The sequence below is a fragment of the Lutra lutra genome, chromosome X (assembly GCF_902655055.1).
Source record: "Lutra lutra chromosome X, mLutLut1.2, whole genome shotgun sequence".
In the NCBI taxonomy this organism is placed as follows: domain Eukaryota; kingdom Metazoa; phylum Chordata; class Mammalia; order Carnivora; family Mustelidae; genus Lutra; species Lutra lutra.
This window is the reverse complement of record NC_062296.1, coordinates 1,725,332-1,746,339: the sequence shown is the minus strand read 5'-3', so window position 1 is coordinate 1,746,339 and position 21,008 is coordinate 1,725,332. Positions and strand designations below refer to the sequence as shown.

The 21,008-nt window shown below is 60.7% G+C and overlaps 3 protein-coding genes across 6 annotated transcripts; 2 read left to right on the top strand and 1 right to left on the bottom strand.

Annotated features, from left to right (window-relative positions):
* The first annotated feature begins 425 nt into the window (after positions 1-425).
* Positions 426-5,197, top strand: SRPK3 (SRSF protein kinase 3). Of its 2 annotated transcripts, none has more exons than XM_047714813.1 (15): positions 426-563; positions 651-781; positions 956-1,064; positions 1,185-1,272; positions 1,437-1,524; positions 1,904-2,010; positions 2,090-2,255; positions 2,358-2,383; positions 3,087-3,216; positions 3,338-3,577; positions 3,691-3,791; positions 4,177-4,284; positions 4,353-4,422; positions 4,503-4,595; positions 4,737-5,197. In XM_047714813.1, exons 1-15 carry the CDS (start codon positions 436-438, stop codon positions 4,919-4,921), a joined length of 1,770 nt encoding a protein of 589 aa, XP_047570769.1. In that variant the 5' UTR covers positions 426-435; the 3' UTR covers positions 4,922-5,197. The 2 variants fall into 2 exon arrangements, with proteins under 2 accessions (XP_047570769.1, XP_047570768.1); XM_047714812.1 differs by having other exon boundaries at positions 3,338-3,586.
* A 36-nt stretch (positions 5,198-5,233) lies between these two features.
* Positions 5,234-14,807, bottom strand: IDH3G (isocitrate dehydrogenase (NAD(+)) 3 non-catalytic subunit gamma). Of its 2 annotated transcripts, XM_047714846.1 has the most exons (13): positions 14,641-14,807; positions 10,561-10,599; positions 10,182-10,193; positions 9,855-9,952; positions 9,288-9,400; positions 7,969-8,029; positions 7,744-7,876; positions 7,472-7,605; positions 7,035-7,137; positions 6,799-6,945; positions 5,882-5,976; positions 5,739-5,799; positions 5,234-5,435 (listed from the first exon to the last, which is right to left on the bottom strand). In XM_047714846.1, the coding sequence occupies exons 1-13, from the start codon at positions 14,719-14,721 to the stop codon at positions 5,334-5,336; spliced, it is 1,179 nt and encodes a 392-aa protein (XP_047570802.1). In that variant the 5' UTR covers positions 14,722-14,807; the 3' UTR covers positions 5,234-5,333. The 2 variants fall into 2 exon arrangements, with proteins under 2 accessions (XP_047570802.1, XP_047570803.1); XM_047714847.1 differs by lacking the exon at positions 10,182-10,193 and having other exon boundaries at positions 14,641-14,797.
* Positions 14,808-14,987: 180 nt separating this feature from the next.
* On the top strand, positions 14,988-19,085 carry SSR4 (signal sequence receptor subunit 4). Of its 2 annotated transcripts, none has more exons than XM_047714885.1 (6): positions 14,988-15,144; positions 17,250-17,368; positions 18,088-18,162; positions 18,322-18,411; positions 18,682-18,747; positions 18,916-19,085. In XM_047714885.1, exons 1-6 carry the CDS (start codon positions 15,078-15,080, stop codon positions 19,018-19,020), a joined length of 522 nt encoding a protein of 173 aa, XP_047570841.1. In that variant the 5' UTR covers positions 14,988-15,077; the 3' UTR covers positions 19,021-19,085. The 2 variants fall into 2 exon arrangements, with proteins under 2 accessions (XP_047570841.1, XP_047570842.1); XM_047714886.1 differs by having other exon boundaries at positions 14,991-15,144; positions 17,253-17,368.
* The last annotated feature ends 1,923 nt before the right edge of the window (positions 19,086-21,008 follow it).

The following is a 21,008-nucleotide window of genomic DNA, read 5'->3' as shown; positions in this document are numbered from 1 at the left end:
GGTGGGCTCCCCCTGAGGACCAGGTTTTCCACTGCCCCCCTCAGCCGACTCCAGCTCTGGAGTGTGGGGACTCGGCCTGGGAAGCACGTTGCTGAGACGTCCCCACTCAGTGGGCCCCCTCTGCCACCCCTGGGCCACAGGGGCTTAGCCTAGGGACTGGGTTGCTACATCCTCCAGTGGGTGTCTTCCTAGGGACGGTAGGGGGTCCCCCTTGGTGCGGGGCCTGAGCGTGGAGGCTGGGTTGTACTCGTCCCCACCATGGCCCCCTAGGCCAGCCCCGGGGCGGGGGCGGCTGGGAGGCGGCTGGTCCTGGGGGCCAGGTTCTCCCGGGCTATGGTGGCCGCACCGCCTCCTCCCCGCCGCATACCTTGCCCACAGCTGAGCAGCTGGAAGGCTATTTATAAAGGCGGGTGAGATCAGCGGCCGAGGCTATAAATGCGCGGCCGCAGCCGGGCCCCACAGGAGCAGCCGCCTGGGGCGCGGGAGCTGCGGGACTGCGCAGCCGGGATGAGCACCAGCGCGGGTGGCGGCGGCGGCGGCGGGGACAGCGGCAGCAGCAGCAGGTAGGGCTCGGCCCGGGCGCCGGGGGCGGAGGGTGGTAGGGGGGATCGGCGCCTTGGCTGCTTGCCGCCCGCTCACCCCACCCGCAGCTCACAGGCCTCCTGCGGGCCTGAGTCCTCGGGCTCCGAACTCGCTCCCGCCGCGCCGGCGCCGCGGATGTTGCAGGGACTGCTGGGCTCCGATGACGAGGAGCAGGAGGACCCCAAGGACTACTGCAAGGGTGAGGCCTGGCCTTGGGCGTCAGGCCACCGGACACAGGGCAGCCCGGGAGGAGGAGGGTGCTGAGGCCGGCCCACGTGGGCCAGGGAGCCGGCGGGGCTGGGCTCTTCCGGGCCACCCCCCTCAACCAGGCAGGCGCCACCGCCCACCCTGCCGTCCGGACTCCCTTCCCCAGGCGGCTACTACCCCGTGAAGATCGGGGACCTGTTCAATGGGCGGTACCACGTGGTGCGCAAGCTGGGCTGGGGCCACTTCTCCACAGTCTGGCTCTGCTGGGATATCCAGTAAGTGCCCCCCCCCCGCTCAGGGCCCAGGGCCCGCTGGGAGCTGGGCTTGGTTGGGGCCACCATGATGCCCCACGGATCCCGCCGGGGCGGCAGCTGACACAGGGCTTGGTGTCGCAGGCGCAAGCGCTTCGTGGCCCTGAAAGTGGTGAAGAGCGCGGGGCACTACACCGAGACGGCGGTGGATGAGATCAAGCTCCTGAAATGTGTGAGGCGCCGCCCTCTGGGCAGGGCGGAGCTCCCGCCGGGCAGGCTCCAGCTGGCGCTGCCGGGGAGGACCCGAAGCGGGCCAGGGAGGGAGAGAGGCGGGCGGGAGCGCCCTGGGGGTGCCGAAGGGAGCAGCTTGGAGCCATTCAGGGACCTTTGCTCCAGGTCCGAGACAGTGACCCCAGTGACCCCAAGAGAGAGACCATTGTCCAGCTCATCGATGACTTCCGGATCTCAGGGGTGAACGGAGTCCGTATCCTTCGCACGATGGACGGGTGGTGCAGCAGAAGAGCGCCGGCTCCTGCTGTCCCTGCCGCCTGGGCCTCCGTCCCCACGACCTGCACGAGGGGGGCTTGCGCCTCCCAGGGACACTAGTCTACAAAAGCCCGCCGCTTTGGGGGCCTGTGTTTATGTGGCTGGGGGGAGCTGGGGCTGGATGACCAGGCTGACACTGGTTACCCGTGGGGCCGCCGCCGCTGCGGTGTCCTCTCTCAGAGATGAGCACAGGAGGCAGCATCCCAACGGGCACACCTGAGAGGGACAGGGACACTGTGCTGACACCAGAGCCTCGGGTGGGTGGGGCCCACACCGCAACTGTGGACCTGCTAGCCACCCTTCACTCCTGGCCTCAGATGTGTGCATGGTGCTGGAGGTCCTGGGCCACCAGCTCCTCAAGTGGATCATCAAGTCCAACTACCAGGGCCTGCCCGTGCCATGCGTGAAGAGCATCGTGAGGCAGGTGAGCGCCAAGGGCTCCACAGAGGCGGGGTGTGATGCCACCCGCCCGGCTGCTGAAGTGCAGGAGGGGCTCTCCCCAGGTGCTGCACGGCCTGGACTACCTGCACACCAAGTGCAAGATCATCCACACAGACATCAAGCCCGAGAACATCCTGCTGTGTGTGGGCGACGCCTACATCAGGCGCCTGGCCACGGAGGCCACAGAGTGGCAGCAGGCGGGGGCCCCGCCCCCATCCCGCTCCACAGGTAGCAGCAGCCCAGCATGGGCGAGGGGTGGGCTGTGGGCCTCCGCCGCTGCCTGAATCTCTGCTCCTTTCTTTCCCCCAACACCCCACCTGCCCCCCACAGTCAGCACTGCCCCCCAGGAGGTCTTGGTAAGTTGGGGTGCCTCTGTTTCCCTGGGCCTCATCTCCCCATCTCCTCAGAGCTCCCTCCCGGCCTCTCTGGTCCTGCCACCTCCCTACCTCCCTGCCCCCTCAGGGATGCAGGTGATGCAAGGGGTGGGTCACAGGCGGTGAACTGCCACCGGGGGCTGCTGGGCTTGTCAGTGCCTCGGTACAAAGACACGGTGTCAGCCAGAAAGGGCCCAGGCTGCCCCCAGGAGAGGCCAGCGCCCAGCCAGAGGGAGGTCCCTTGGCTCCTCCCCAAACTTGAGCTCTGGGGAGCAGAGTGGGGGCAGGGAGACAGGAGGCAGACGAAGGGCTAGTGCCAAGGGGTGGGCTGGAGTTGGGTGGCACCATGTGTGGTCATCCCAAGTAGTCCTGGGGGGGGGGACCTGGGGGGCTCAGTCGTTGGGCATCCATCTTCTGCTCGGATCATGACCCCCGGGTCCTGAGATGGAGCCCCACATCGGGCTGCCTGCTCGGGGGAAGCGTGCTTCTCCCTCTCCCCCTCCCTGCTCATGTTCCTGCTCTGTCTCTGTCAAATAAGTAAATAAACTAAATCTTTAAAAACAAAGTAGCTCTGGGACCTGGAAGCCTGGGCCCCTGTGAGGCAGGCAGGCCACAGGCAGAGGCTTGGGCTGTTCAAGGGACCCGCGGGGTGCGGGGGCCGGGGTGACCCTGGCTCTACTGGCAGACCGGTAAGCTGTCGAAAAACAAGAGGAAGAAAATGCGGCGCAAACGGAGGCAGCAGAAGCGGTTGCTGGAGGAGCGGCTGCGGGACCTGCAGAGGCTGGAGGCCTTGGAAGCGGCAGCCCAGTCGGAGGGTGAGCCGGCGGGGTTGGGGGGAAGCGGGAATCACGCGTCGGGCCAGCGCAGTCCCCCCACCCGGGACAGGCAGGCCACGGGGACCGTCAGCTCACACAGTGCCTCTGCCCCTCTCTGCAGATGCAGGCTCGAGGCTAGAGGGGGGCAGCGGCTCCACCTCCTCTTCTGGCTGCCACCCTGGAGGGGCCAGGGCCAGCCCGTCCCCTGCCTCCTCCTCCCCTGCCGCAGGGGGAGAGCGCAGCCTCAGCCCAGGCTCCCAGACCTCAGGCTTCTCGGGCTCGCTTTTCTCGCCTGCCTCATGCTCCATCCTCTCAGGCTCCTCCAACCAGCGGGAGACCGGGGGCCTCCTGTCCCCCAGCAGTAAGTTGGGTAGGGCCTGCAGCCCGGCTCCATGGGGCGGGGGCAGGCAGCTGGCAGGCAGGGTAGTGGTGCCCGGCCAGCTCAGTCTCTCCCCACTTCTCTTCCTTCTCCAGCACCATTTGGTGCCTCGAACCTCCTGGTGAATCCCCTAGAGCCCCAAAATGCAGACAAGATCAAGATCAAGATCGCAGACCTAGGCAACGCCTGCTGGGTGGTATGAGCTGGCCTAGAGAACAGAGCTGGGCACCCTGCTGTGAGGGCAGGGGCGCGGGCCAGCCCCCAAGGAGCCTGTTGCGGCCTGCAGTGCCACTCAACTGACCCCAGGGTCTGCCTCATGACGCAGACCCAGGACTGAGCCCAGACCAGCATCGGTCCCATCCAGTCGGCAAAACTGGACCCATGGCAAGGGGCGGGACCACTGGGAAGAGGCTGGTCCCTCTTGGGATCTCTGGGGACCCTGAGGCTCAGAGCAAACCTCACTGAGCTCCCTGGGTACATGGCCCAGAGGCGGTAGGAGGTGGTGGGGGCCGGCGGGGGACAGGCCAGCTGTGGCCCCAGCTCCTCCCCCAGCTCCTCCCCAGGGCTGCCCTTGCCTCCAGCACAAGCACTTCACTGAGGACATCCAGACTCGCCAGTACCGGGCAGTGGAGGTGCTGATCGGAGCAGAGTACGGGCCCCCGGCCGACATCTGGAGCACAGCGTGCATGGTACGCCCCAGCTGCTCCAGCCTTGGGCCGGCCCGCCGGCCGGCAGCCTCACCTTCTCCCCCTTCCAGGCCTTCGAGCTTGCCACCGGCGACTACCTATTTGAGCCTCACTCTGGAGAGGACTACAGTCGTGACGAGGGTAGGCGGAGGCCAGCCCTGGGCTCATCCTTGGGGCCTCCCGGCTGCCCAGCTGCCTCCCAGCCGCCTCTCTGTCCACAGACCACATCGCCCACATTGTGGAGCTTCTGGGAGACATCCCCCCAGCCTTCGCCCTCTCGGGCCGCTACTCCCGGGAGTTCTTCAACCGGAGAGGTAGGGCCGAGCAGGCTCAGTCCACCTGGCTATAGGGGACAGGTCAGGGAGCACAGGCCCCCAAACGGAGGGAGGACTACATCCCAGGGCCGGAGGCCTTCCTGGCAGAGCCTAACCTGCGGCCCGTGGACCCACCCCCAGGACAGCTGCGGCACATCCAGAACCTCAAGCACTGGGGCCTATACGAAGTGCTCATGGAGAAGTACGAGTGGCCCCTGGAGCAGGCCACACAGTTCAGCGCCTTCCTGCTGCCCATGATGGAGTACATCCCCGAGAAGCGGGCCAGTGCCGCCGACTGCCTCCAGCACCCTTGGCTCAACCCCTAGGCCCCACGGGCACCATGTGCGGCTTGAGGCAGGCCGGGATCACCCTCAAGCCCCTCCCAGTGCCTTCAAGGAAAGCGGGACACCTCCTGCCCCCCCCAACTGCCCTCCTCCCCCCTACTGGGCGTCAGCTTCCTCCCGGCCCCACGGCAGGGCAGAGAGATGCTGGAGCCAGGCCCATGGTTCAGAACTCATTCTGCCCCTAACCCTCTCCAAGGACCCCCAGTGGGAAGCGTGCGCATTTCTTTTCTTAATAAAGTGTGAACTGAAACGTCGGCATCCTGGAGTGACAGGAGCACACCAGCCGAGGCCGAGAACGGGGACGGAAGCGGATTTATTCCGGGGCTGCCCACCAAACCGGCGAATGGGCTGGGAGCGGGAAGGGGGATGCGCAGAGGCGGTCCCGGGGGACGGCCTAGGCGTCCACGGTGCGGCCATTGATGATGCGGATGTGGCGGATGATGTCCTGGATGGCCTCCGATGTGGTGCCCTGCCCCCCAATGTCTGGGGTGTGCATCTGCGGGGCACACGCAAGCTGGCGCACATGCCAGGGGCCTGCCAACACAAGCCCTACCCTGCAGGCGGCCCAGGGCCGCCCATGGTCTCCCATAGCTTGCGGGGGCTGAACTGCCAGCGGGAGGGCGGCAGCGGTACCAGCTCCGGCCCAGAAAGCCCGACCTGCCCTGGTCCCACCCTCCTCTTGGGGGCAGCGGGAAGTGCCAGGACCCCGCCTCCAGCCCCTCCGGGGGCACAGCGGCCCAACCCCCACCAGGGCCAGGGCTCGGGCGGAAGGCAGGGGAGGGGAGAAGAGGAGCCTCACGTTTTCGTTGTCCATGGACGCCAACACGGCCTTACGGATGGATGTGGCATAGGAATGGAGCCTAGAGAGGGAGAGCAGCTCTCAGGCCCTGCTTCCGAGGGCCTGGCCGGGCGCCGGTGGCCGGGCATCCAGAAGCTGCTTACTTGAGGTGGTCGAGCATCATGCAACTCGCCAGCAGCGTGGCTGTGGGGTTGGCGATGTTCTTGTTGGCAATGCTCTTGCCTGTGTTCCTTGTGGCCTAGAAGGGGCAAGACAAAGGCAGGGGAAGGTCCAAATGGAGGGTATGTGAGGCCATTGATATAACCCAGAGAGACGGAGAGTGGAGCATTGGGGGCCAGCGGCTGGGGCTGGGGCCGGGAGTGCTTGCTAATGTGGCCGGGGTCCCCTCTTGGGGCGCCAGAAATGCTCTGGAACTAGACAGAAGTGATGGTTCCACAGCACTGTGTGTGCGCCTAATACTCCTAAATCGCTCATTTTAAGTGGTTTCATTGTTATGTAAATTTGCCTCACTTTTTAAAGAAAAGAACTAAAAACAGACACTAACCAATAGGTAACAAAATGTGTCTCTTCCTACGATGAAATACTATTCAGACATGAAAGGAACGATACTCTGAGTTGTGCTACAGTGTGGGTGAGCCTTAAAGATACCACACTGGGGTAAAAAAACAAAGAAATAAGAAACAGAGACAAAAACGAAACCCAACTCCGCCAAGCTAAAGCAGCTCATCATAAAAGCCCACAAGGGGCGCCTGGGGGGCTCAGGTGGTGAAGCCTCGGCCTCCAGCCCCGCTCATGATCCCAGGGTCCTGGGATGGAGCCCCCCATTGTGCTAAGGGGGACAGAAGGAGGGGGAAGCAGAGTCCGTGCCGAGCACGGAGGGACAACGAGCAAGTGTAGGGTTTTCTTTCGGAGGGGATGACAACACTAGGGAGTGAGACAGCAGTGACGGCTGCACAACTCTGACCTAAACCACGGAAGTCCTCCACCTTCAGGGACCCGATGGCATGCGCACTACACAGCACGGAGGGGCCGGGGGCCCTAGCCCACCGGGGCCACTCACCGTCTCAAACACAGCATACACGTGGCCATAGTTGGCCCCGGCCACAAGGCCAGGGCCCCCGACCAGTCCTGCGCAGACATTGTTGACAATGTTCCCGTAGAGATTGGGCATCACCATGACATCGAACTGCTGGGGTCGGGACACCAGCTACGGGACAAGGACACAGAAAGGAGCCTGAGCACCCGAAGCCCACAGCGCCTGAGGCAGGTGGCCGGGGAGCCCAGCAGGCTGGCTACCTGCATGGTGGTGTTGTCCACGATCATATTTTCAAAGGTGATCTGCGGATAGCGGGCTGCCACCTCCTTGCAGCACTGGAGGAAGAGCCCGTCGCCCAGTTTCCTAGGGGGAGCATAAGACACCAGTTTGGCCATTGTCATAGTCAGCTGGAGGAATGGGGCATGCAGATGGCCACGGAAGCCGGGTCGTAGCCTCTAACCGACCCCCATCCATAAGACAGGCACAGTCCCCCTCTCCCCCGCCCCCAAAGTGTGCACTGTGGTAAACCCGCATCTGGGAAACAGGCAAGGGGACGCAGCCCTGAGCATGGCCCCTCGGTGGGCGGCCGGAGTTGTGGGCCCCAAGTCCCTAAGAGCAGGCCCAAGGAGGGTGTTTGGTTCGGCTGTTTCACTACTGCTTGCAGCACGGGTGGGAGCACAGCAGGGCTGGGGCATACATGATGTTGGCCTTGTGCACAGCTGTCACTTTCTTGCGCCCGCTTTCCTGGGCCAGTTTGAAGGCGTATTCAGCGATGCGCAGGGACTTCGCCTTGGTGATGATCTTGAGGCTCTCCACCACTCCAGCCACACTCTGGGACAGGGACAGGGAGAAGAGACCCTCAGGCACAGGTTTTTCTTTGGGTCTGGTCTTCTTTACTGTAGACCCTGGCCAGGCTCATCATGGCCCCATGACCCAAGGGGACAAGAGGACAGTCTGGATCTCACCCACCTCATGTTCTAGGCTGCTGTACTCGCCCTCTGTGTTTTCCCGGACAATGAGGATATCTATGTCCCTGTGACGGGTCACCACTCCTGGCAGGCTCTTACAGTGGATGACATTGGCATAGAGGTCCAGGCTGGTGCTGGGGACACAGAGAGAAGAGGAGCTGGCCAATGCCGCCGCCGCTGCCGGCGCACCCCACCTGCACGGAGCCCTGACGCCCCGGCTGCTCACCGAAGGATGTTGTTTCGGGATTTGTGAGACGGAGGCAGGTTGTGATTGGTTTCGATGTTGCCTGCGAGACAGAAAGAAGACAGGCTGGAGAGGGGACCCCAGGCTCAGCCGTGCCACCATGGTCCCCTTCTTGAGCAAGGGAAACGCGTGCTGAAGGCGGCTCTGACCCGGGGAGAAGACGGCTTCCGGCAGCAGAAAGGCCTCACAGAGTGGCTGAGTGGCTGAGTGTAGCTTCCACTTTAAGCCCCGTGAGGGCGGGTGGGGTGGCGGGGGTGCACGTGCGTTTGGTTCCCTGACGGCTTCCGAGGACCTGCAACAGCACCTGGCACGCAGCAGGCACTTGACAGATACTGACTGATGGACTGACTGACTGAACGAACAAATGAATGAACAAGGGCTGGCAGCTGGCCAGGAGAGCTTGCCAGCCCCTGGGCAGGAAACGGCAAGATCAGGGTCTGTCTGGATAGAAAGTGACGACTCCTGCTTGCTAAGGGGCAGGCCAGCCAGGCTGGCGCCAGCAATGTGACCTTAGCCAGCGTCACTGTTAGGCCTCGCGTCGAGGTGCCACATGAGCCCTGGCTCGGGGACAGGTGTGGGCCGCCTGGAAAAGACTATAGCTTGGCCTGGGCTGGACCCAGGGCAAAAAGAACAGGAACAGCAGAGGTCAGCAGTCACCGGGAAAAGGCAGTCCGTCCAAGGGTGCCAAGTAGAGCAGGCCTATCTCCGGGCCCACCGGGGCCATCGCCCCTCCGAGTCACACCCTGCCCACACCGCCTTCGCCCAGTGCCTCAGGCACCTTGCAGCTGCCATGTCTGCTCCTCCTCTTGCCTGCCAGGGCCTGGGGCTCTAGCCGGGGTCAGCTCTGCTCACAGACAGTGGGTAATACAAAGAGTTAAAGAACGTGTACAAAACCAAGACAAACTCGGGAAGGGCTAGAATTCCTTCCGTGACACCCACAGCTGTGCTGGCTGGAGCCAAGGCAGCAGGCAGAGGGCTAAAACTGTGACATCTCTGTGATGTCTGGCTCGTGAAAAAAGTTCTGAGGGTCAAAGCTGACCCCAGCAGAGAGGGCTGCCCCAGGAGAGAAGGGGGTGGGAGGAAGCCCTTTACTGAACAAGCTCCCACACAGCCTACTGCCACCAAGATCTCAGAATCGCAGCACACACAAGACCCCAGAAGCTTCTGTTCACTCTCTAAGCACAAGGGTCCTCCCTACCCAGAAAAGGCCTGAAGTCAGAGTTGGGTGGCCCCAGAGACAAGTGCCAGTTGGAAGGGAAAGGAATTGTGTACGGTGTCCCATTCTGGGCCCCCGAACGCACCCTTCAGGGCCACACGGTTCCGCCGGATGGCCATGATGGCATTGCGGACGTCCTCCTCATCAGCATTGGAGCTCACGTGCACCTCTTCAAAGTCCACTGGCACACACGCATGCCTGCAGCAGAACTGGGTCAAAGTGGCTGGCCCCAGGCATCCCCCATGGAACAGGTGCCTCTAGGAGCCTCTAGGGGCCTCTAGGAAGCCCGGCTGAACCACTGGGTGCAGAAGCCCCCCGACTGCTGCTGCCCACCCTGACTTGGGTCTGGCTGACAGGAGACTGGGACCACCTGCGCCAACTAATGGGGCGGTACTTAAACTCTACAACAGTTAGCAGGACTGTCAGCACCTTCCCCACATCCAGGCCAGTCTGGCAGGATCCCAGGCACTGGGATGCAAAGCCTGGGCTTACAACCCTCCTGCCGCTGGCGCACTGGGTACTCAGGCAAAGCCCCAGCCAGCGGGCTTCTGGGCTTCCTGCCCCTCTTGGCACAGTTCTCAAGCTGCCCCCCCAGGGTGGGCCTGGGGTACCTCCCCTAGGGGTACAGGAGGTGGGCCGAGGGGCTGTGTACCTGAACACAGACTTGACGTGCAACATGAGCTCTGGCCCGATGCCATCCCCTGGGATCATGGTGACTGTGTGCCGCCCACCATACTTAGCCGACGGGGGCTGGAAGGAGGGGAGAGTGCAAATGGGCTCGGTAGGCCGGCCAATCACGAGAGGCCAGCTCAGGGTACCTTACCGTACCACCCCATCCCACCCCACCCCAGACAGGGCTGCTCCTGGGAGCTCCTGATTCAGGAGCCCAGCAGCCGTCCCCACCCCTGCCTGGACTTGGGTCAATCCCAAAGCAACTAAAAGCCCCAAAACCTAATAGGTGGATGAGAAGAATACTCACAATGGTTTGTTGCTAGAGGGGAACAGGAAGGAAGAAGACACCCATCAGCCAAGGTTAGAGGAACAAGGTTGTGCCCAGGGAATGGGGCCTTATCCCTGGGGACAGTGTGCAGTACAGCTCGGGTAAGGAGCAGTGGAGGGCCATCTCTGGAGACCGTGCCGCAGAGGGCAGGACTCGAGGGGCCAGGGAACAAAGGCACAGCGCACACGCATCCACATATGCACAAACATACGCGCCTCTGCACACACACATGCTCATACACACATACACACGCACCTACAGGCTACACGTACAGAGAGGGGCATACATGCACCGACAGAGCTGACACACATGCAAGCACTCACAGACATGTACACACGACGCTCGGGCAGGTACTTACTGAGATGCTCCTCCGGGGGGCCTCATGGGCACCAAGAACCTGGCAAAGAGAACCCAGATGCCAACGGCTGCTGTCCAGCCAATCCGGCAAAAGCCAGCTGAAGTCCTGGCAGGGGAGAGGGACCATCCCCACCATACCCGGACCGGTCCCACGTGTCATCCCCTCACAGCCACCATATGCCACCACGTGGGGAGGAGCACACAGTGCGTGCCTCCACTCCCTGAGCACCAGCCAGTAAGAGCACCATGCGGGGCGGCCGCAAGCGCCACAGTCAGCGGCTGAAGAAACGTTCGTCTCCCTCCCCCTTCTTTGTTGTTTGATTCTTCTTTTTTTTTAAAAGACTTTATTTATTTATTTGACAGACAGAGATCACAAGCAGCCAGAGAGGCAGGCATTGAGAGGGGGGAAGCAGGCTCCCTGCTGAGCAGAGAGCCTGTTGCGGGGCTCGATCCCAGGACCCCAAGATCATGACCCGAGCTGAAGGCAGGGGCTTAACCCACTGAGCCACCCAGGCGCCCCTGTTGTCTGATTCTTTTTCAGCCAATTATTCCTACTCTGAAGTGTAACTTTTATAACTAACTTGCGATTATGTAAAAGTTTTTGACACAGTGAACGTGGCACAACAGGGAGCTCATCATAACAAACCACAGGGCAGTCACAACAATCATTTTATTGTTTTCTAAATCTTTTTTCCTTATTGCAAAAGCAGCATACAATCCTAACACGGAGATCAGAAGAAAACGATAGCCCCCAGGTCCCTGCCCACCCAGAGGCAGTCACTGCTGGCATGGCGGGGAACGGCCCTCTGGAATCACAAGCCCGAAGCAAACGTGGCACGGAAAATCCAACCATTTTAAAAAGAGAAACAGGCACCGATCTCTTGGAAGGGTTTCATGAGGTATTGCAAAAGTGCCTTGTGGCCTGCACGGGAGATGAGTGTCCCGAACCCCAACTCAGAAACAGCCACATTTGGCCACACCAAAGCCACGTCTGACAGCTTCAGAGTAAAAGCTGTTCGAGCCAAAGGGGACCAGCGTTGAGAAGTGATCCATCCAGAGCCCCCACGCTATCCGGGAGGTAAAAGCCTGTGTCCGAGGCGCCACTGTAGTGGGGCTGCAGGTCCTCACACTTTCCTCCCTGCTACGCCCCACCTGGAAACACACCCAGGTGTCCCTCAACCCAAAGAGGGAGGGACAGAGCCAAGGTCCCTTTTGTCCCTTGGAGATGCCCTGCCACTTCCCTACCGGGACGGTAGCAGAGTGCTCCAGCCAAGAGCACCGTCACCATGACTGTTTGGCAAAGAGCCACACCTTTCTGCTAGAAGTCTAGACAGAGACTGACCACCCATTGGTGGTCTCCGTGGCTGGTACTCACGAGGTACCCACCCGCACAAGCTCAGGCAGCACTGGTGTGCCAGTCACCTGTCCAAGCCAGGGGGCAGAAGGTGGGGAGGGCTGACCACTAGGACAAAAAGCTCCAGGTTTCAGCTCATCCTTGTGGCCCCTGGATCCATGGCGACAGGCCCACCCACTTGTGGCTTTCCTATTTTTCTTTCCGGCACTTGTCAGTATCTGGAGTCATCTTTTTTTTTTTTTTAAAGATTTTATTTATTTATTTGACAGACAGAGATAACAAGTAGGCAGAGAAGCAGGCAGAGAGAGAGGAAGGGAAGCAGGCTCCCTGCTGAGCAGAGAGCCCGATGCGGGACTCGATCCCAGGACCCTGAGATCATGACCTGAGCCGAAGGCAGCGGCTTAACCCACTGAGCCACCCAGGCGCCCCAAGGAGTCATCTTATTTGTAGGTCCTTGGTACAACTTGTGGAAGGAAGCTTCCACTGGCCTTCTTCCAGAAAGCCTTCTGTGATGCCTTAAAGGCTGAACTGTGGGTCCCCCTGGGCTCCCAAAGCCCTACCTACTCCCTGCACCACCAACCACAAGCTCCTTAGGCTGCCCCTAGCAACTGCCTCGCTTCCTCTCCCACCCCAAACTCCTGAGAGTGGAAGCCTTGTCTGTCCAGCTCCCTACTGTCATCGCGAGACCCGGCAGGATCTCTGGTCCAGAGCTTGGACATAAGAAACATTTCCCGCATTAGTGAGCACATCAGAAAATGGAGGAAGGGATGGTGGGTTTGGGGGCCAGGGAGGCCTCGGTCCAAATCCACCATCCACTATTTTTGGTAGCAAACAGCTCAAGCTTGCTAAGTTTCTTGTCCTCATGTAAAAAAACCCATGGAATCGAGATACGCACTTTATGTGGCTGCTAGGAGGAGGAAGCAAACCATTCGGTCCCCAGCGAGGCACACCCACCCACACACCACCCCTGGTCCCACCAGCTCCTTATGCAAGTATTTGATACTGGGTAGACCCCTACAGCTCTGAGGAGTCATTCCTCCTGGGAGTCCACTGGCCCTAGGCAAGTACCTCGGCAGTGGTGGTGAGCCACCGCCTGCACTAGCTCTGTATCTGGGCGCCCACCCCCAACCCCTCCCTCGGAACACATCATCACCTGAGCTAAACCTCTCCACCACCTAGTCCCTGTGCAAGAGGTTTCTTCAGGCTTTAGTCAAAGACCCAGAGAGCTCTCAAGATAGACTTACTTCCCTACCTTGCTCTGGACAGACACAGGCACGTTCTTCCTTCAGGGGGTTACAAGGGTTCTGCCTCACACCTAGGCTGCCCTGTGAAGCCACCCATCAAAGCCCAGTTTAAAGCAGGGTGGGATACACGCACAGGCCTACTGCTTATTCCTTAAGCAGGAGGGTAGACTGTCAGTCATCCTTTGATAGTACCACAGAAAGAAAGGAGTCCACAGTGTTATGTGTTCCTGCCAAAGGATTCCCACACTCCAAACCTTAGTGAGGCTTCTTTCATCAGCATGTTCTGTTAGGTCAAGTGCCAATGGTGGCTGCATGTTTTCCCACAGGGACCAAAGATCTGGGGTTCATCTCTAAAGCTTCCCATACCCAGGACAACCAGTCTCAGGGCAAAGCACTGCCCAGCTACCAAATGTCCCCTGCGCCCATCCCCACCCCAACATGGACACGAGCACACACAGAAAAGGTTAGGGAGGAGACAAATGTCTTCATCGAGACCCCACGGAAGCCTAGCTGCCAGAGCCGCCGGGCCTCTGGAAAGCCCCTAATCAGCAAGCTCGGAGAAATGAGAATTTCATAAAGCTGCCACAGGGTAGACTTCCTGAGGAGTCAGAGGGCAGAAGCATATCAGATGCGTCTACAAGTAGTGTCAGCAAAGTCACAGGTTTCTGGAAGGTCAGGGTTGGCTAGATCCTTTGAGACAGAGGGGAAACTGGAGCCCAGAACAGGAGGGTGGCCACACTGTGGATCAGTCGGGAAAGCCAGGCCTGGAGGTCATACCTCTTGACTCCTAGAGCAAGTCCTGGCTCTCTAATGCTTCGGATGGCTTCCCATCAACCCAGGGACTAAATTATCCTCGCTTAAGTGTGTAAAGAAAGAGGAATGAGACCTGAATAACCAAGATCCTGAACGGAGAACTGAGAAAGCAGGCCTCCCACCTCACCAGTCTCAGGAAATCAAGCACTGTCCCATTCCAGAAGGCTGCAAGGAAAACGTATCTGGAGCTATAAAAACCTTTGGGGTGGGGTGTGGTATCGGGGGTACTGGCGAACTGGTTCTCCAGCTCCACTGGGATAAGTGACAAAGCGGTCCGCCATGGAAAAACCCGAGGACGAATGGGGGCTGGGAACCAGAGTCCTAAGGCGGCAAGAACGAGGCGGGCCGGGACACGTGACCGCCTCAGAAGGGCTCCCACAATGACACTAGGGAGGTGACACTCGGCCCGCTGCTGCCCACTCACCCCGCCTGTCCGGAGCTCCCCCCGCCCGCTCAAGATGCAGACCCCTGGTGAAGTCGGACGAGAGTCAACTTTAGCCAAGCCCTTCACTGACAGCGGAGGGAGCCAATCAACTCCGCCGCATAGCCCACTCCCCGCCCCTCGCGGGGCCCACAGCCAATCGGGCTCCAAGACGCTCCGCAAGCCCGCTGTCTCCGGACCGGCCCAGCGAGCGCTGCGGCTGTCCCGCTGCCCACTGCCCCTTCTCACCTCCCAAGGACGGCAGAGGAGGGCCGGTCTGAGCACCGCCTTTGCAGCGCCACCGACGACCGCTGCCACCTTCAGCGCCATGACGGAAAGTGAGAGCAGCCGCACGTCCAGAAACGCAGACACCGCTCTCGCGAGAGTGAGGCAGGGTGTGAAGTGCCGGAAGCGGGCACGGACCCGGCAGTGCGCACGCGCACGGCCGCGCCGGTTCCCATGCCCTTTTCCGGCGCGGAGAGCGCCGCCGCCATCTTGATGGGGCGGCCACCTGGGCCACTGGTCTGGGGAGGGGACACGTCAGTGCCGCCAGCGACGTCACAGGCCCGCCGGGCCCGCCCGCCGGCGCCTGATTGGCTGCCACTGCTGCTTACGCGTCGCGCTTCCTCCTCTGCCCCTCGTGTTGAGGGGAGTCGCTCTCTTTTTCCCTCGGCAGAGAAGAGGCGATGGCGGCGCTGGCATCTTTCGGCGCCCTGGCGCTACTCCTGCTGTCCAGGCTCTCCTGCTGCTCAGGTAGCGGCCTGGCCGGAGCTCCTTTCTGGCGAGCCTCTCTCCCACGACTGGTGGTGCGTGGGGGGAGGAGGGGTGCGGGCGAAACAGGGTTCTGGGCCTTCTTTCTCCGAGAGGCAGGTGGCCTCGGGGTGCGGCGGCCGAGGCCACCACGCGCTCCTGCACCACACACGTTTACCCAGCAGGCAGGCTGCTGGAAGAAATAGCCGAAGCTTTTCACTGTCTACTCCCGCGAGGAAGATCCCCAGAGTCTGCCCTGTGCACCAGCTTCCCAGCTCCAGCAGGGAGAGTAACACCCGTCCCTGCCCCCCCTCCGGAGCTCCCAGGCCCGGAGGGCGAGGAGGGGGTTCGGACAAAAGCAAAACTGTGCAGCTCGGGGCGATAGGAGTGAGAAACTAGGCTGGTGGGAGAGCAGGCACCTGACCCGCTGAGGTGGGACCGGGCCTCCCCAGGCAGGGAGCTGTAAATGAACAGGGGAAGCAGCGTTGTGCCAGACAGAGGGACCATGAGCTCCGGCAAGTTGGACAGGAGCAGAAGAAGAGCTGGGGGTGGGGGGGTGGGGGAGTGAAAGGGGTTGAGAGCAGGGGAGGGCTTGGGTACCAGGCCCGACTGTTCACCTTTTCCCTGAGGCCCTGGGGTATTCTTAAGGGGCTTTTCAGGAGAGCTGAACAGATAGTGAACATTCTTGCGAGATTCTCAACACCTGGTGGCAGGGTTGAGCTCAAACTGGAGTCCAGAAGTGTGTTTAGGAGGAGGTCCTTGCCAGAACCAGCACTAGGCTTCGGGGGCCTGGAGTGGGTCCGGGATCCCGTCTATACATTCACTTTACCTGCCTTGCTCAGCTCAGATCAGAGCCCCTGGTGCCTGGAGTGTTGCATCAGCCTAACTGGGTTTTTCTTTTTTCTTTTTTTTTTTTTTAAGATTTTATTTATTTATTCGACAGAGAGAGAGATCACAAGTAGGCAGAGAGAGGAGGAAGCAGGCTCCCTGCAGAGCAGAGAGCCCGATGCGGGGCTCGATCCCAGGACCCTAACAACATGACCCGAACCGAAGGCAGAGGCCTTAACCCACTGAGCCACCAGGCGCCCCCTAACTGGGTTTCTTGCCTGCACCCTTTTCACCTGCCCTTTGGGAGTTAGCCACAGTGTAGCCAGTGAGGTCTGGAAAGGACAAACGTGGCAGTAAAATCCTTTGGTGCTCCACAGGGTCCATAGGACAATGGCCAAGCTTAGTGGGACACAGATGTGGCTCCTGAGAACCAGCCCCCACTGATGTTCCCAGGCTGCTTCCTCCTGCTGCCCAGACCCAAAGGTTCTCTGTCTCAGTCTAACACATGGCTGTATCAGGACACATTCGGAGAGCAGTTGCCAAAGAACTTTCCCACTGGTAGCATCTGCTTGGCACCGTATGATTTAGGCAGCGCGCTTCCTATAACCTGTAGGAGTTAGGTCTTCAGCAGTGTAGAGGTTGCTGAGGCAGCATCCTTTCTGTCCAGGCAGCCCTGTTAAATGGGACAAGATGTGCTGATTTCCTTCCCTTGGGCAACACTGGGTCCAGTCTTGGCCTTCTGTCAGCTGTGGCTGGAGGCAGAGACCCCTTCATCTCAAGGCCTCATGAGTTGCAAGCAATGCTACAGAGAGTGTCTGCAGAGAGTCCCTTCTGTCAACTGTCCAGGACAGCCCCAAATCATTGCATGGCTTCCCTGTCGCAGGTCCAGGCACACGTAGCAGTTGTGCAGTGAACTCATCCCGTTGCTGCTGCCCCTCCCCCAATAAACACACACACATGCTCTTTTTGTGTCTCTCCCTCCGTCCCTCTCCCCTGCTCTTCTTTTGCCTTCACATTTAGGTTCCACCTATACGAAGCCTTTCTATCCACCCCACCTCCCCAGCCTTCCTTCAAGGCCATCCCACCCTGCCTCCCCTTACCGCTGTATTTCTGACTAAGCATTTGGATCCGTCTCCCACCCCCCCCACCTGACGGGTTGCAAAGTGCCCTTTGTGGCAACTGACAAGGTCTGGGAAGTGGGTCTGGGTGGCCCCTTCTGGCCCCTAGTCCAGCACACACAAGTTAGGCTTTACGTAGACCTGTCTACCTCCTCCCCACAGCAGAGGCCTGCGTGGAGCCCCAGATCACCCCTTCCTACTACACCACCTCGGATGCTGTCATTTCCACTGAGACTGTTTTCATCGTGGAGATCTCCCTGACGTGCAAGAACAGGGTCCAGGTGAGGCAGCAGGGGTTCAGCCAGGAAGTGCTGGGGCAGGAAGTAGGCAGCGAGCCTGGGGCCTGGGGCAACCGTTCCTCACTGGCAGTTAATGGGGTCAGAGCCACGTACCCACGCAGGTGGAGGGAGAGTGAGGATTCCGACTTAGGGGTATAGGAGAGAGAGGTCAGGGTACAGCCAGGCCAAACCGTTTAAAGCAGGTGTTACACAAACATTTTCTTAGTCTGCTCTGCCTAGGTGTGAAACCATGAGCAGACGTCTTGCTGTGCCTGGTAAGAGCGTATACCAAAGTGAGAAACAGCAGGGCTGTAGCCCCTGGGCTCCTGTGTCCCTTCTCTGGTTGTTGTCTGCCATGGTGTGGCCTTTCTGGTCTGAGTGCAACACTCCTTGGGCGGCTCATTGGATAACCCTGGACCCCAGTGCCCGCTTCTGGGCTCAGAGACATAATGACTACACTTGAGTCAGCCTGCCTCTGTCCACAGTTAACAGGCTTGCTGTGGGTTAGGGAGGCTAGGCCACAGGGGAGATGTGCCTCCCCCGACATGCGGAGACACGCAGAGAGGCAGTGACCGCATCAATGGGTGTTGGCTTCATGGCATGGCCCTGGTTCTCCCATCGTGCCCCTTGCAGACACACCACAGTCCCTGTGGGCAGCACAGTGGGGCTTCTGCTGGCCGCCAGAGAGTGGGGAAGGTGACTGTCTTTGTCCCCTCTCCCAGAACATGGCTCTTTACGCTGATGTCAGTGGAAAGCAGTTTCCTGTCACCCGGGGCCAGGACGTGGGGCGCTATCAGGTAAGGGACAGTGCGGTTGCCATTTGAGTGGAGGTCACCTGCTCACTAGGACTCTGAAGCCCTGGGGGTGGCCCAGTGGAGGAGCACTGAGGTGCTGTGGCATGGCCGGCTGGTGGTGGCACTGTCAGCTCCAGCCAGGGCCGAATGTCCCCAACCCAGGTGTCCTGGAGCGTAGACCACAAGAGCGCCCGCGCAGGCACCTACGAGGTCAGATTCTTTGATGAGGAGTCCTACAGCCTCCTGAGGAAGGTGAGGGTCGGTCTCCTGCAGCCCTGCCTAGGCCTCCGGGAGGGAGGGCGCGCCCCACTTCACAGCTGCCTCCGCCCTGAACCCCCCCTCACCGCGACTCCAGGCCAATAGGGACCTCGAGTTCTGGGAGCAAAACGGCCTGGTGGGCACGTCCCGTGTTCCTCTCTCGCCTGGTTCTCCTCTTCCACGACCCAGGCCAGAGTTCCTGCCTGCCCAACCCCCTCCCCACCCTACCTGGCAGCACCCGTCACCCTAGCCTCCCCTTTGCAGGCTCAGAGAAATAATGAGGATATTTCCATCATCCCGCCCCTGTTCACAGTCCGCGTGGACCACCGGGTGAGTGCACTGAAGACTCCGCCCCGGCTCAGCAAGCCTCGCCCTTTCTGAAGGATGGGATTAAGCCACAGTTGGCCAGTGCCTTTGCGCGCTGGAGGGAGAGTGACCAGGGCTGGCTGGCTTCCCGCCAGCTCTCCCCTGACCTGATTTTGGTCTCCTTTCTTGCAGGGCACCTGGAACGGGCCCTGGGTATCTACCGAGGTGTTGGCTGCTGCCATCGGCCTGGTGATCTACTACCTGGCCTTCAGTGCCAAGAGTCACATCCAGGCCTGAAGGCTGCTCCCGGGGGCTGTGGCTACTTTCAATAAACAACTGCTGGCTCTGACCGGCATTCAGGATGTGGGCTCTTGACTCACACTGTCATGTCTTCTGTGCACGGGCAGCCGGCGCCCGTACCCACGTGGACAGTGTAGGGTTGGTGTTTGCTCCACGCTCTGCCATCGCAGGTTCTCCTTCCTTGGCCCCCAGTTCAGCCTTCACTGCCGGCTGCCCCCCCCCACCCCGTGTCTGCCTTCTGTCCCTCCCAGCTGTATGATCTTCTCCGGGTGGCTGCCCTATCAGCAGACAGAGATGACTGCCCCGGGCACAGACATGGGCAAGATGACATGCGCCCCCCCCCACCTCTGAGGAGCCAGCTGCCATCCTCTTCCAGTTCTGGCGTTGCACCTTCTCTGTCGCCTTGCCCTGAGCACCAAGAGGGGCCGAGCATGTGCAGGGTGGCTAGTGACCTGGCCCTGCCTGGAGACCTCCTCCAGACTGGGGAACACCAGCCTCTCCCTGTGCCTTGTCCCTCACTCCTCTGGACGTGGGTGGGGATGTAAAGACTGGTGAGCCCGGGGAGGCCCTCGGAAGAGCTGGCTCCTGACTGCCAAGGGTGGGGCTCCAGCCAGAGACTTGTGGCCAGTCCCCTGAGGATCAGACCAGGCTGGGACTACTAGTGGGTGGGCTTTCTGGGTTTTGGAGAAAGACCCATGGTGGGAGTTCAAGGGCTGCCCGCTGCTCCCGGTCACTGCCAAGGAGTGAAGGGAGATGGGTCCCCACGTCCTGCCAACAGTCTGCAGGGCAGGCAGGGTGGACAGTGGCAGCTGTTGGCCGAGTGGCTCTTGGTTCTGTTCAACAGCAGTAGGACCCAAACATGAAGTACAGGGCATGTTCCAGGGCAGCGGCAGCTAAGGGTTTCCAGCCTTCCTGGTAGCACCTCTCCCAATGTTGGCTTCTGCGGGGCAAGGGACACCAGTTGATGGGCCAGTCTTGGCCCCACATCCAAAGAGCACTGGGCCTCTAGCTCTCCCCTCTCCCCCAGGGCAAGGTTGGAGTGCCTCTAGTGCCCACAAAGTGAGCTCCGGCCCCCAGCGACTAGAGAGGGTCGCCCAGAGACAGTTAGCCTCGGTCTCCAACTGATCTCCAGCCAGTTTCCTGCACCAGGCACTGGGTCCTTGGATCCCCATCCTACTCCACAGGGCCCGCTTGGGGCCCAGGTGTCCTCTCCAGAGGAAGGGATGTGCCCCGTGCTGGACTCCAGGGTCCCTGGAGGGCAGAGGCAGCCGATGGCTCCAGAACGAGCCCCAGCCCCTTGAGCTCCCATGTGCTCCTCACCACCAAGTGCTTTCCTGCCTTCCTGCTTGCTGGTGTTCCAGGGCTGCCTTGCAGTGTGCTGGGCCTTCCCTCCCGGCTGCCCAGACAACAGTTCACAGGTGGGGCCAGCCCTCAGGGTGCAGCCTTCCCTGCAGAGCAGCCGGCTTCTGGAACACTCGCTCTGATTTCTTGCTCATGCCCATCACTGCAAATTAGGGAGATCAGCAACAGGACTATGCTGATGTTTCTCGGTAGAATCTTCACGCACCCTCACTCGCTCCAGCTGCGTGTCACGAGACCACTCCTTCACTGCTGTACTGCCCACCCCAGGGGGCGACCCAGCACTTAGCGTGCTTCCTGGCACTTAGCAGATGCCCCACGGTTTGCAGCCAAATGCTCGAGGTTCCATTCAGTGCAGCAAACCACAGGGCATCTGCTAAGTGGCGGAGGAGGGCAGAACCCGCTTCTCAAGGGTTCCACTAGACCACATGGCAGAGGCCTGGTTGAGCACTGATGGCAGGGCCTACCTCTGGGCCTCACTGTGACCTCACACTTGTGAAACGATTCCAGTGATGGTCAACGCCTCCTCTCAGAGCATAAGATGGACTTGAGAAGACCCAGCTGCTCCCCACTGATAGAGAAAGCGCAGACGCAGAGCTTTCAACTGACCCAAGCCTGCCCACCCA

Coding starts and splice junctions, on each gene's coding strand:
- IDH3G (XM_047714846.1), bottom strand. CDS start 14,721: ATGGCGCTGAAGGTGGCAGCGGTCGTCGGTGGCGCTGCAAAGGCGGTG. Junction 10,600..14,640: donor TCCTCTGCCGTCCTTGGGAG/GTGAGAAGGGGC, acceptor TCTCTTTGCCAG/GTTCTTGGTGCCCATGAGGC. Junction 5,977..6,798: donor TGTATGCTGTGTTTGAGACG/GTGAGTGGCCCC, acceptor TGCCCCTTCTAG/GCCACAAGGAACACAGGCAA.
- SSR4 (XM_047714885.1), top strand. CDS start 15,078: ATGGCGGCGCTGGCATCTTTCGGCGCCCTGGCGCTACTCCTGCTGTCC. Junction 15,145..17,249: donor CAGGCTCTCCTGCTGCTCAG/GTAGCGGCCTGG, acceptor TCCTCCCCACAG/CAGAGGCCTGCGTGGAGCCC. Junction 18,412..18,681: donor CCTACAGCCTCCTGAGGAAG/GTGAGGGTCGGT, acceptor TCCCCTTTGCAG/GCTCAGAGAAATAATGAGGA.
- SRPK3 (XM_047714812.1), top strand. CDS start 436: ATGCGCGGCCGCAGCCGGGCCCCACAGGAGCAGCCGCCTGGGGCGCGG. Junction 564..650: donor GACAGCGGCAGCAGCAGCAG/GTAGGGCTCGGC, acceptor CCCCACCCGCAG/CTCACAGGCCTCCTGCGGGC. Junction 2,011..2,089: donor TGAAGAGCATCGTGAGGCAG/GTGAGCGCCAAG, acceptor GGCTCTCCCCAG/GTGCTGCACGGCCTGGACTA.